We start from the raw sequence: 15,016 nt of genomic DNA, 5'->3' as shown, positions 1-15,016 counted from the left end.
TCTATATTTTATGATGAATTTCTGGTATTACTAAAAAACCACCACACCTCATTTCAGTTTGACATGAAATGTCACAGGTTTGTCGCTAGTCCGCTACACAGTGGACTTTGAATAATCTTTAATGTAAATATGCTTTTGTTTTCCAGCTAGAAAGCGTACTGTTTGGGGCCAGAAACAGCGACTGTGGCCCAACGCTTCGAGGCCATGAATTGCTTCAAAGGGCGTTTTGGACAGGATGTGGAGAAACAGGACCAAAAGCTGTCAAAACCAAGATGGGATACCCCCAAAAACAAGGTGACGGAAGTTTTGATGGAAGTGATCAATTTAGCAATAACTTACTTTGTTAAATCACACAGTCATTAACCCTCTTCTTTCTTTATTTATTTCTTTCTTTCTCTCACACAAACAACACACAGGTGCCCACAGACCGGACCATGGTGGTGGGCGGCAGGCAAGGTGGGGGCGGTAAAAGTTCCAAACGTTCAGGAGGTACCCTGAGAAAACGGCGCCAGCGCTACGTGGAGAAGGACGGCAAGTGCAACGTGCATCACGGCAATGTGCGCGAGAAATACCGCTACATGACAGACATCTTCACTACCCTGGTGGACCTGAAGTGGCGCTTTAACCTGCTGGTGTTCACCCTGGTCTACACAACCACCTGGGTGTTCTTCGGTCTCATCTGGTGGCTCATCGCCTACATCCGCGGAGACCTGGACCACACCGATGACGGAGACTGGATCCCCTGCGTCAACAACCTCAACGGCTTCGTCTCCGCCTTTCTCTTCTCCATCGAGACAGAGACCACCATTGGCTACGGCTACCGGGTCATCACTGATAAATGCCCAGAGGGGATTCTCCTGCTTTTAGTCCAGGCCATCCTGGGCTCCATCGTCAATGCCTTCATGGTGGGATGCATGTTCGTCAAGATCTCCCAGCCCAAGAAGCGAGCCGAGACGCTCATGTTCTCCCACAAGGCGGTGATCTCTGTGAGGGACAGCAAGCTGTGTTTGATGTTCAGGGTAGGAGACCTGAGGAACTCACACATCGTGGAGGCCTCCATCCGGGCCAAGCTGATCCACTCCAAGCAGACCAAGGAAGGGGAGTTTATCCCTCTCAATCAGACGGATATCAATGTGGGCTTCGATACGGGGGACGACAGGCTCTTCCTGGTGTCGCCACTCATCATCTGTCACGAGTTCAACGAGTGCAGTCCCTTCTGGGAGATCTCACAGGAACAGCTGGAGAGAGAGGAGTTTGAGGTAGTGGTCATCCTGGAGGGCATGGTGGAAGCCACAGGTGGGTTCTTCTAATTTAAGGTCAGATTTGCATTTCCTGCCTAATGATGAAGATTCATTCTGGTGGAGGGTAAGCTGATCCTAGATCTGTGCCAACAAACTTCTACCTGGAGAGATTTTTTATGTAATCATAATGATGTAGAAAAGTATTATTAAAATAACACTATAATTACAGGTAATTTAACGTATAATATGAGAATCAAATGCAAGTTTGTGTGACCCTGTTTATAAGCATTCATTCACTTGGTGGGATAAAGAGGATGCAGTCGACAGGAATCACTTGAGACTTGCAAGGTATCACCAATTAACGTTGGCTGTGAATGCACTTGACAATGACTGCAATTATACTGTCGTAAATGGCCACAGCATTGTCCTGTATGCTAATATCCTTTATTAGGGTCCTCTGGCTCCTGTGAGAAGCAGGAGGGACTCCAGGGAAGCCCTTCTGTGTGTTTGTGAGAGAATCCCAGACCTGTCAATAGCACAGCCTCTGGGAAATTAAACGAGCAGAAGACGTTGAGGGAATTCTGGTCGGAATGGTGATTGAATTGGGTCGTTATACAAATTTGGTGCCCTTTGTGAAGTGTAACTTGGTCAAAAGAAATGTTTGATTTCACCTAATTCGGTCATAAAGAGCACATGTTCAATTTAATAAAAAACTTGTTTTTCCATCTCAAGAGGATAAAAAAATATATATATACACACTATAGTAAGTGCCTATTAAGTGCCAAATAAAGTAACAGAGTTGAACGTAGCAGGGTTGTGTCACGGATCCCTCGAACTTTCATTGCGCACACCTGGCCCCTATTCCCACTATTTGTATATATGTGCCCTTTGTTCACCATGGTGGGGTCGATTATTGTTACAATGTCCGTTGGTGCGTGTGAGTATCTGTGCTGTGTGTTTTGGGCTTTCGTGCCCTTGTGGATTGCACAGATGATTACAGGTCTCGTCCCGTGTGTTAAATCATTGTTCGAGTGTGCTATTTATTCGAGGTACTCCTCGCTCTTTTGTTTTGGGTTTCTACCCTGTGTTTTGTTACGTGTTTGTTTGGTCTTCGTCCCGGTGCCTTTACACGGCACGCCGTAATTTGGGTACAATAAAACAAACTATTACGCATTCCTGCGTCTGTCTCCTGAATCTCTTTATACCAACGTGACAGGTTGACGATTTCTTCTTAAATCAGCCATAAATCCCCCTGTGACAGGGGGAATTAAGCTTGTGTGCAACAGGGAGTGGCAATTGAATGCAAGCTTCACAAAAAAAAAATTGTTAAAACATTTCTAGCCTGTCTATCTATTTCTAGCCTGTCTATCTATGGGTAACACGGTTGACGTGTTATGTTCGATCCTTTCAGTTTTCCACCACAAAACACCAGAAAATGGCCAAGAAGATTAGAACCAGCTCACCTGCTTTTACTCTAGGATTTGACAATTAGATGTTCAATGTTTCTGTTTAAAAAGGAATAGTTTCACCATATTAAAATGAGAGTTCAGTTCAGGTAACAGGGTTGACCTTAAAATGCAGGACAGACGTAAATTAATCACTAATCATATGAAATAAATAATAATCTTTGTCAAATCAAAAATAACTAGGGCTTTATAATGATGGTGAAACTTGGAGACATTTTGGGGTTAAGTGGGTTAAAATCTTCCTAGAAGTGACAGGGTTGACAGATTTTGGATTTTGGCACTTTAGCAAGCCTTTAGTCATATTAAAATGTGGATTTATGTAATTATCCATATAGTCTATTTAAAGGGCACTTCATTTTTTTATTTTATTTTATTTAACCAGGTAGGCAAGTTGAGAACAAGTTCTCATTTACAATTGTGACCTGGCCAAGATAAAGCAAAGCAGTTTGACACGTACAACAGCACAAAGTTACACATGGAGTAAAACAAACATACAGTCAATAATACAGTAGAAAAATAAGTCTATATACAATGTAAGCAAATGAGGTAAGATAAGGGAGGTAAAGGCAAAAAAGACCATGGTGGCGAAGTAAATACAATATAGCAAGTAAAACACTGGAATGGTAGATTTGCAGTGGAAGAATGTGCAAAGTAGAAATAGAAATAATGGGGTGCAAAGGAGCAAAATAAATAAATAAATACAGTAGGGGAAGAGGTAGTTGTTTGGGCTAAATTAGATGGGCTATGTACAGGTGCAGTAATCGGTGAGCTGCTCTGACAGCTGGTGCTTAAAGCTAGTGAGGGTGATAAGTGTTTCCAGTTTCAGAGATTTTTGTAGTTCGTTCCAGTCATTGGCAGCAGAGAACTGGAAGGAGAGGCGGCCAAAGGAGGAATTGGTTTTGGGGGTGACCAGAGAAATATACCTGCTGGAGCGTGTGCTACAGGTGGGTGCTATGGTGACCAGCGAGCTGAGATAAGGGGGGACTTTACCTAGCAGGGTCTTGTAGATGACCTGGAGCCAGTGGGTTTGGCGACAAGAATGAAGCGAGGGCCAGCCAACGAGAGCGTACAGGTCGCAGTGGTGGGCAGTATATGGGGCTTTGGTGACAAAACGGATGGCACTGTGATAGACTGCATCCAATTTATTGAGTAGGGTATTGGAGGCTATTTTGTAAATGACATCGCCGAAGTCGAGGATCGGTAGGATGGTCAGTTTTACGAGGGTATGTTTGGCAGCATGAGTGAAGGATGCTTTGTTGCGAAATAGGAAGCCAATTCTAGATTTAACTTTGGATTGGAGATGTTTGATGTGAGTCTGGAAGAGAGTTTACAGTCTAACCAGACACCTAGGTATTTGTAGTTGTCCACATATTCTAAGTCAGAACCACCCAGAGTAGTGATGCTGGACGGGCGGGCAGGTGCAGGCAGCGATCGGTTGAAGAGCATGCATTTAGTTTTACTTGTATTTAAGAGCAGTTGGAGGCCACGGAAGGAGAGTTGTATGGCATTGAAGCTCATCTGGAGGGTTGTTAACACAATGTCCAAAGAAGGGCCAGAAGTATAGAGAATGGTGTCGTCTGCGTAGAGGTGGATCAGAGACTCACCAGCAGCAAGAGCGACATCATTGATGTATACAGAGAAGAGGGTCGGCCCAAGAATTGAACCCTGTGGCACCCCCATAGAGACTGCCAGAGGCCCCGACAACAGGCCCTCCGATTTGACACACTGAACTCTATCAGAGAAGTAGTTGGTGAACCAGGCGAGGCAATCATTTGAGAAACCAAGGCTATCGAGTCTGCCGATGAGGATGTGGTGATTGACAGAGTCGAAAGCCTTGGCCAGGTCAATGAATACGGCTGCACAGTATTGTTTCTTATCGATGGCGGTTAAGATATTGTTTAGGACCTTGAGCATGGCTGAGGTGCACCCATGACCAGCTCTGAAACCAGATTGCATAGCGGAGAAGGTGTGGTGGGATTCGAAATGGTCGGTAATCTGTTTGTTGACGTGGCTTTCGAAGACCTTAGAAAGGCAGGATAGGATAGATATAGGTCTGTAGCAGTTTGGGTCAAGAGTGTCCCCCCCTTTGAAGAGGGGGATGACCGCAGCTGCTTTCCAATTTAATATAACATGCTTTTAAAATTCAATATTGGTGCACAATTTCTACTTAAAATATCAAAGGGACCCAAAAGGCACTCTTCATGGAATGACCCAATTCCCTTTTCCCATCCCACCCACTGTCAATGATTCTCGGTCCAGGAGTGGGCGGTGGCAGTGAACTGAACTACTGCTCAAAGGCATACTGCAGGCAATTTAGCTTCGATTTTGTTTATGAGGATGCAGACCGTGTGGGTGTTATTGCTTCAGATTTGTTTTTGATATTCTACTCAATATATAGACTTTGGTTTAACAGAGGGATAATGTTTGATCCATCGCACAGCAAGGGCTGTTTTTTTACTCAGTATCCCATGTCAATATTGACGGTTTAGTCAAGGGACAAACTAAAAGCTGATGCTTTATTGAATTTTTTTAATCTATCGACAACAGTTTGTTGTTTTGCTCTTTTCCCTCGGGGATCAAACCCAATCAGGCCTTGAAGTGGGATTTGCCTGAAGTAGGAACGAGTTTGCTGTTAATCTCTCAGGTGCTTAAAGAATGGGAGCTTCTGCAACACAGATGCAGGGAGTCAGGAAGCAAGTGCAGTTGGTGAGTTTAATAAGGAAGAACATGACGATATACAAAACAAGAGCAGCGTACTGGGCATGAAAACCAAGACTGCCTGAAGACTGAGGGCTAAATAAAAGGGAAGTAATCAAAGTACTGAAGTCCAGGTGTACATAACGATGGGGAGCAGGTGTGCGTAATGATGGTTGTCAGGTGTGCATAATGTGGGTTGCCAGGACCGGTGGTTCGTAGACCGGCGATGTCGAGCGCCGGAGCGGCAGAAGGGGTGACAGTTGCTTTTATCTCTTATTCATACGCTGCTCAAAGGCTTTGTTTCGTTTTTCTAAATGCTTCATGAAAATACGTAGGCTAATTGGTATGTTGATTGTATATTAAAAATCATCATCAGGCACAGTATGTAGGTATCCCACTGTATACATGATACCATTGAATTGCCAGTATTTTTTTATTAATTCAGCGTGCTGTTTACATTCAAAGAATTACAGCTATATCATTATAATTTAATACATTTGCTGCAGGTGAAATGCAAATTAAGGTATATATATTTACATTATGGCTGCTGAAAAAAAGAACTGTTGATACATCACAAGGCTGTGAATCATCCAACCCGCAACCCCTAACTTCTCTTAATATCTGTGTGTGTGTGTGTGTGTGTGTGTGTGTGTGTGTGTGTGTGTGTGTGTGTGTGTGTGTGTGTGTGTGTGTGTGTGTACATTGGTCTGTCTGCTTTGATATACCCCTGGTGCTGGCTGTGCATGGTCAGTCGGTTTGTTTCAGCATTCCTGTGGATAATATGTACTGTAATTGATGTGGCTCTTCAAGGTTCATTTGAGCATCGGATGAAAATGCTCACAAGCTATTTATAGGCAATCCACGTATAAATATTCAGAAAGGTGTGTGTGTGTTTATCTGTGTGTGTTTCTGCATCTGTGTGTTTGATGTGTGTACATGTGTGTGATTGAAAGAGAAGATGCACATCTCTGTATTAGAACCACTCTTCAGCCTATTTCCAAAAATGTTTGTTCAATGAAAGTAGTACAGCTCATTTAAAGTCAAGAAGACAAAGCATAGTGAATCTTAATTAGATCCACAAATCACAACGACGCAGCTTGAGTCCAGGTCTTAGTATAGTTCCATGACAAGGGCTTTAAAAAACAAAACATTTGGATTATACCCAATCACACAGTCGTTTCAAGTTCCTATCCTCTATTTCATGTCAGTAATGTCTGTCTCCCTCCCCCCTCTCTCACCCACCAGGAATGACATGCCAGGCGCGCAGCTCCTACCTAGACTCAGAGGTCATGTGGGGGGAGCGCTTCACCCCTGTGCTCTCCCTAGAGGAGGGCTTCTACGAGGTGGACTATGAATCCTTCCACCACACCTACCCTACCCCGACCCCCACCTCCTCTGCCCGAGAGCTGGCTGAGCTGGCCAAGAAGGGAGAGGCTATCCCCCTACCTCCCCAGTCCCCACCTCCAGTCCTGGAGCCACCCCCACCACACCCAGAGAAGGAGGAAGACAGAGGGGAGGAAGAGGTGGGGGTGGAGGCGATAGGGGATGGAGAGGGGGATAACGTTAGCAATGGAGATGCTAACAGGATGGATGATGGGCATGAATGAGTGTGCATTGGTGAAAACACAGACCATGTCATCAGATGATGCTGCTCACTGGTTTAAAACAAGTTCATACATGGAACAGAGGCTACCAGAGGCAAGATTTCAAAACCTCAACATCATGAAGATAGGCAAGAAGTACTTGTGCAAGTGACTCAATGTCTCAAATTGCTTTGATATCAAACTTCATCAACTGATGAATGATATCCTTTAGTTTTTGACTGCTATTAGAGGGACCAAAAGTATGTCTTCATTCGGACTCATAATTTTTTATTACAGCATTTAGTGCCAATATTCTGATCTAAAACAACTTGGATAACTTGGTCAATCAATCAAGTTTATTTTATATAGCCCTTCGTACATCAGCTAATATCTCGAAGTGCTGTACAGAAACCCAGCCTAAAACCCCAAACAGCAAGCAATGCAGGTGTAGAAGCACGGTGGCTGGGAAAAACTCCCTAGAAAGGCCAAAACCTAGGAAGAAACCTAGAGAGGAACCAGGCTATGAGGGGTGGTCACTTGGTGAATATGATTTTAAAAGTTTCAAGTAATGGGATGTAAATTATTGAATAATTTGTACTAGACTAGATGTGTGTAAGAATGACTGTGAAAGAGGATGAATTAAAGGAGGCCTGGCCAAATGCCCTTCCATTTCAAGTATTTTGATACACACGTTTTTCTTACATGTGTTAATTTTCGTGAATGAATATTTACCTTGTATTCAAATCTTAAATGACTAAGTTTGAAAGGCCTTTGTCTTTGAATTAATTGTTTAAAGTTATGGTTTGGATTTCTTGCACCATTTTGTTGGCTTCACAAATAATCCTGTTCAAGGCATTTTGGAAGGGTTTGCTATTAGTGGGCGTTGCCAACAACCTAAAAAATAATTGAGTGCTTATCATGGAAATTGAAATGATTGAAGCCTTATTTGTTTATTTTTTCATTTTACATCGACACAGATAGGTTGATAGGTTTTTAGAGTCAGTTGTGCCATATTGAGTCTTACCTTGGTGAAGATTTCCCTCTACTGGCTGTAGAACGTCATGACAAGCACAACCTGGTCCTCTCGGGTCTCTCCAACTTCTTCCAAGCCTGATCAAGTAAGAAAAAGATGAAGGGAATGAATAATCAGTCCAATTTTGTTATGCAATCATATATAAGTCAGTCATTAATCATCAGACAAGGCGTAAAACCCCCAAACACAAGCAAATTGTGATATTGGCAAGTATGGTGAAAGGTGTGTTTATCATAATGAAGCAGCAGGGGCCCCTTAAAACTGCACCCATTCTAATTGTAAACAAGGAATACTGCACTGCCACTGAAAGCAAAACTCAAAATGACATAATACCATCAAATCGCATAGAAATCAAATTATACTTAAATCAAATCATACACAATCAAAGTCCTACATGTGATCGCTAAGGTGACAGGCATACTACATGTTATACACATTGTTGTCATGTAGTCCAGGACAGAGGTAGCTCTAGAAAACCCAAGGGACCATACCCAGCCCTCTTGGGTTCTCATTTGAACCATTGACCACATTGCGGGCAATGTGTACGAGGCGAAGCCGAGTGGCGTAGACCACCACAGCCATGATAATGCCATTTATTTGGATACATCCATAACAATGAGCTAATGATGTGCGATTTCACCTGACATAGAAAATGTGCTCTCTCATCAGGACACTGTTGTTCAGGTGAGCTAGCCAACAACACAGCTAACACAATCTCTTCAAACTGAAGCTGGACAGACTGCAAACGAGCTGCACTTAGTTTCGTTTGACCTGTTTTCTATTGATATTTATTTGTATACATCCATAAAACATTATGCTGATTCATGATTTCGACTGGCTAAGAAAAGCTGCCTGCCTGTCTGTCTCATCCCAACACGTTCATTACTGTGCATGCGACATCGAATGGAAATATTGAATTTTATTTGCAAATGTCAGACAGCAAGGTTAATACAAATCTCTGCTGTTGAAAACTAAATGTTAGTCTAAAGGAAATGTGAGATAATGTCTAGATGCTTTTTATAGTGGAGAGTTTATAAATTGCCTGGCTGGGTTGAGACAGTGGATTGCGCAGTTAGAGAGAGGAACAGAGTAAATAGCCATTTTAACGTCATAGATTTAGCTGGTGGTATTTGTGGAATAGACACCGGCTGGAATGAGGTTTTAACCAATCAGCATTCAGGATTAGACCCACCTGTTGTATAACCTTTATTATAAACTGAGTGATTCGAACCCTGAGTGATTCGATCCCCGTGGTATACCACGGTCTGACAGTGTCACGACTTCCGCCGAAGTCGGTCCCTCTCCTTGTTCACAGGCGGAGACGGAGACTATGGAAACATATGTCTCCGAATCCCTGCGTCAGGGGTACATTCGGTCCTCCACTTCACCCGCCTCCTCGAGTTTATTTTTTTGTGAAGAAGAAGGAGGGGGGGGGGGGGGGGGTCTGCACCCGTGTATTGACTATCGGGGTCTGAATCAGATCACTGTGAGGTATAGTTACCCGCTACCGCTCATAGCCACAGCAATAGAGTCAATGCACGGGGTGCGCTTCTTCACCAAACTAGATCTCAGGAGCGCTTACAACCTGGTGCGTATCCGAGAGGGAGACGAGTGGAAGACGGCTTTCAGTACCACCTCTGGGCACTATGAGTACCTCGTCATGCCGTACGGGTTGATGAATGCGCCATCAGTCTTCCAAGCCTTTGTAGATGAGATTTTCAGGGACCTGCACTGGCAGGGTGTAGTGGTGTATATTGATGACATTTTGATATACTCCGCTACACGCGCTGAGCATGTGTCCCTGGTGCGCAGAGTGCTTGGTCGCCTGTTGGAGCATGACCTGTACGTCAAGGCTGAGAAATGCCTGTTCTTCCAACAGTCCCTTCCTAGGGTATCGCATTTCCACTTCAGGGGTGGAGATGGAGAGTGACCGCATTGCAGCCGTGTGTAATTGGCCGACTCCCACTACGGTAAAGGAGGTGCAGCGGTTCTTAAGGTTTGCCAACTACTACCGGAGGTTTAACCGGGGTTTTGGTCAGGTGGCGGCTCCCATTACCTCACTGCTGAAGGGGGGCCCGGTGCGCTTGCAGTGGTCAGCTGAGGCGGACAGGGCTTTTAGTCACCTGAGGGCTCTGTTTACCTCGGCTCCCGTGTTGGCCCATCTGGATCCCTCTTTGGCGTTCATAGTGGAGGTGGACGCGTCCGAGGCTGGGATAGGAGCTGTGCTCTCTCAGCGCTTGGGTACGCCACCGAAGCTCCGCCCCTGTGCCTTTTTCTCGAAGAAGCTCAGCCCGGCGGAGCGAAACTATGATGTGGGGGACCGGGAGCTGTTGGCTGTCGTCAAGGCTTTGAAGGCGTGGAGACATTGGCTTGAGGGGGCTAAACACCCTTTTCTCATCTGGACTGACCACCGCAATCTGGAGTACATCTGGGCGGTGAGGAGACTGAACCCTCGCCAGGCAAAGTGGGCCTTGTTTTTCACCCGTTTTATATTTACTCTTTCCTACAGACCAGGCTCTCAGAACGTTAAGGCAGATGCATTGTCCCGGCTGTATGACACAGAGGAGCGGCCCATGGATCCCACTCCCATACTCCCGACCTCTTGCCTGGTGGCACCAGTAGTGTGGGAGCTGGACGCGGACATTGAGCAGGCGTTGCGTGCAGAGCCCGCTCCCCTTCAGTGTCCGGCTGGGCATCAGTACGTTCCGTCTGCTGTCCGTGACCGGCTAATCTATTGGGCCCATACGTCACCCTCCTCTGGTCATCCTGGTATCGGTCGGACGGTGCGCTGTCTTAGTGGGAAGTACTGGTGGCCCACTTTAGCTAAGGACGTGAGGGTTTATGTTTCCTCCTGCTCGGTGTGCGCCCAGTGCAAGGCTCCTAGACACCTGCCCAGAGGTAAGTTACAACCCTTACCCGTTCCACAACGGCCATGGTCGCACCTGTCGGTGGATTTCCTGACTGATCTTTTTCCTTCACAGGGTAACAGGGTCCCTACGGCCCTACAGACTGCGGAGGCTCTATTTACACACGTCTTCCGGCACTACGGGGTGCCTGAGGATATAGTGTCTGATCGGGGTCCCCAGTTCACGTCGAGGGTCTGGAGGGCGTTCATGGAACGTCTGGGGGTCTCGGTCAGCCTTACCTCGGGTTTTCACCCCGAGAGTAACGGGCAGATGGAGAGAGTTAACCAGGATGTGGGTAGGTTTCTGAGGTCTTATTGCCAGGACCGGCCGAGGGAGTGGGCAGCGTTCGTGCCCTGGGCAGAGATGGCCCAGAACTCGCTCCGCCACTGCTCCACTAACCTTTCTCCCTTCCAGTGTGTATTGGGGTATCAGCCAGTTCTGGCTCCTTGGCATCAGAGTCAGACCGAGGCTCCTGCGGTGGACGACTGGTTCCGGTGCACGGAAGAAACATGGGACGCTGCCCATGTCCATCTTCAGCGCGCCAGAAAGTTGGCGCAGACCGTCACCGCAGTGAGGCCCCGGTGTTCGCACCAGGGGACTGGGTCTGGCTCTTGACCCGAAACCTGCCCCTCCGCCTGCCCTGTCGGAAGCTGGGTCCGCGGTTTGTGGGGCCATTTAAAGTCCTGAGGAGAGTGAACGAGGTATGTTACAGCTACAGGTTACAGCTTCCCCCCAATTACCTCATTAACCCCTCGTTCCATGTGTCTCTCCTCAGGCCGGTGGTGGCTGGCCCGCTCCAGGAGTCTGAGGTGCGGGAGGTTCCTCCGCCCCCTCTGGACATTGAGGGGGCCCCGGCGTACTCCATTCGTTCCATACTGGATTCGAGACGTCGGGCGAGGGACATTCAGTACCTCGTGGACTGGGAGGGGTATGGTCCGGATGAGAGATGCTGGGTTCCGGTGGAGGACGTGTTGGATCCTTCTATGCAGCGAGTTTTCCACCGTCTCCATCCGGATCGCCCTGCGCCTCGCCCTCCGGGTCTTCCCCGAGCTCGGTTCCGACAGGGGGGGTACTGTCACGACTTCCACCGAAGTCGGTCCCTCTCATCCATTTTTCATTTTCCATTGGTTTTGTCTTGTCTTCCTTCACACCTGGTTCCAATCCCATCAATTACATGTTGTGTATTTAACCCTCTGTTTCCCCTCACATCCTTGTCAGAGATTGTTTTATTGTATGTTATGTGCAAGTCATGTGTCGGTGTGCGACGGGTTTTGTACCCACTTATATGATTCTTTGTATATTTTGGTTTTTGGAGTTTTACGAGCACTTATTAAACGACTCTGTTTATACCAAGTTCGTTTTCCTGCGCCTGACTTCCCTACCACCGACATGCACCCATTAAAGACAGCTGTGGTATACCACGGGTATGACAAAATATTTATTTTTACTGCTCTAATTACATTGGTAACCAGTTTATAATAGCAATAACGCACCTCTGGGGTTTGTGGTGTTTTACCAAAGGGCTGTATCCAGGCACGCCGTGTTGTGTCATGCGTAAGAACAGCCCTTAGCCATGGTATATTGGCCATATACCACACGCCCTCGTAATCCTTGCATGCAATATGCATTTGGAAACCTCCGAAATTATACTTTCATAGCACACCAAAATAGTTTTCAGGTGTCACATTAGTGCAGAATTCTGCCTTTTTTCAGCAAGAAATATCTTGCTAAAATGCTTATTGTAATTTCTGCTTGGCATCAGACAAATACTGTGATTGACTTGCATTTCTCCAGTCGGATGAGAATTCACTAACGTGTACCTCTGGTATATTTCCTCGGTGTAGCCTACTTTTCTCTGGTGAAATGCAAGATTAACTTCAAACAAAACATTAGGAAATGTATCTGGCTACATTCTTTCTATGATTAACATTAGAAATATAATGGCTATGCATAGTTTTTGCAACAAAAAAAACCTTGCCTTTTAATTGTAAGTTCATTTACTTGTCGCTGCTAGCCAAATAGCATTTCACTTCTGTTGTCATCTGATGAAAATTAAGCTATTTTCTGCTGAATGTGATGCACTAATGCATTTTCTGTGGAGGAGAACTATAGTTGCACACCCCTGATCACTCTATGATCAGGTGGGGGAAAAATGCAGATTTATTGATGGTCTGCGTTTTGAAAATGCAGATTTCTGACCTCTAATGTGACTCCTGGGAGCCAGGAAGCAGATGGTGAGTTTAATGATGATGATGTGTTACAAAATCAAGAGACGCGTCTAAACATGAAACCAGAACCAATGCTGCCTGATGACTGAGGTTGGTAAGGGTTATATGAAGGGAGCGTAATCAGGGTGGTGATGAAGTCCAGGTGTGCTTAACGATGGGGAGCAGGTGTGTGCAATGATGATTGCCAGGTGTGCACAATGTGGGTTGCCAGGACCAGTGGTTAGTAGACAGGCGACGTTGAGAGCCAGAGGGAGGGAGCAGGAGTAGGAGTAGGAGTGACAGATACACTTACTGTCTGCTGTTTTAACACAGAATCCCACAGAGGTATTTTGCCTTGGCTTGAAGCTGTGCTACACAAAAAACCTTGGAAATCTGTGGTAAAACATCGAACAGTAGCCAGTGTATCTTTTCCAGTCCATTTGTAAAGTTTTTTGGAGGTGATAATTAAGTTGAGTGTTCAAGGTTTCCAAAACTGTATCAGAATCAAGGATCAGTTGTTTAAGGTAGAGCGTTTCACACTTTGATCAGTTCCCCTCAGCTAAATCAAAAGAAAGATTCAATAACTCTAATGCATTGTAGTCAAAAGGGCAAAGCCTAGGATAGGCTCCTTCACACAGAGCTAAATCAGAAGCCAGTGGCCTACGTGTAGTCTAAAAATGCATATAATCTTAAAGAAAAAATTCAGTTGGATCACTAGAATTGACACTAAATGCAATTGAATATCCATGGAGAACAACTTTTCGATATCTTGTATGTCGTCACCATAGTCCCTATGGCAGGGGTCACCAACTACATTCAGCCGCGGGATGATTTGAGTGGATGGTCGGGGGGCTGGAACATTATTATAAATCATTTGTACACAGCAAATTGACCGCAAGAAGCTCAAACAATTATAGTATTTGACAAAAACATTTAAAATCTTGATTACTTATTCTTATTCTTTGGTATCATGGAGTTTGCACATTTTGTTTGTGCATGCTGCCGCCTACTGTGCAGTAGTGTGTGTTCAATCCAGTTACATTTTGTGATAGAAAAATGTAAAAGGAGGGGGAAAGGGAAAGAATTGCAACCAACTAACCCTCGACCTACAGCATATACCACTATTTCATAAATATATACAAATCACCACCCCATTCCACTACTTTGACCCTAACTGATCCTACACCAGGCCGATGGCTTGAAAGGACGGGACTCTTTCATTCAAAACACCTTGTAACTATAACATTGTATAACATTGTATAACATGTATAACATTGTACACCCAAGTACTTCTCCGCAACTGCCACCACAAAATAATGTTTCTGTGATTTACGTTCCATTTCTGAGGTACAATTGATAACCATGGCAATGAATGCTAAGAAGTTAACTTTACTGAAGCACAAATTCGTATCACTCTGTACTGGCCTAGGCCTACTACTCACCCTTAACCCATCATCCTCTACTCTCTTCACTGCCTCAGCATATGACACCTTCTGTTCTACCCTAACCCTGGCAATCTCAACCTGTCTCTCTCACACCGGTCACTTCTGAACCCCAGCAACATGGGCACCCCCATAATTGACACAGTTTTTTCCACCGATACTACACATTACTTTGTCCCATGCCCTTCTTCACACTTCTCACATCTCTGAATCTCCCTCCTACACACTGCTACAATATGACCATAAGCTTGGCATCTGAAACACCTTAGTGGATTTGGCACAAAAGCTCTCACTGGGTAACTGATATATCCTAACATGACTTTGTCAGGTGAAGACTCTGCTTCAAAACTCAAAAGGACAGACAGTGTCTTCTCAGTTTCACCACGCTTGCCACCGGGTCTGCGTCACACAAAACGGCAGGCGTCACAGCCACAGGGAATT

At 45.4% G+C, this 15,016-nt stretch overlaps 1 protein-coding gene across 1 annotated transcript; it reads left to right on the top strand.

The window, feature by feature from the left end:
- The first annotated feature begins 204 nt into the window (after nt 1–204).
- Nucleotides 205–13,243, top strand: LOC120030907 (G protein-activated inward rectifier potassium channel 4-like). The gene is made up of 4 exons (XM_038976416.1): nt 205–294; nt 417–1,296; nt 6,650–6,870; nt 13,151–13,243. The coding sequence occupies exons 1-4, from the start codon at nt 205–207 to the stop codon at nt 13,241–13,243; spliced, it is 1,284 nt and encodes a 427-aa protein (XP_038832344.1).
- Nucleotides 13,244–15,016: the final 1,773 nt, after the last annotated feature.

The sequence above is a fragment of the Salvelinus namaycush genome, chromosome 37 (assembly GCF_016432855.1).
Source record: "Salvelinus namaycush isolate Seneca chromosome 37, SaNama_1.0, whole genome shotgun sequence".
Lineage (NCBI taxonomy): Eukaryota > Metazoa > Chordata > Actinopteri > Salmoniformes > Salmonidae > Salvelinus > Salvelinus namaycush.
This window is presented reverse-complemented; position numbering and strand designations above follow the sequence as displayed.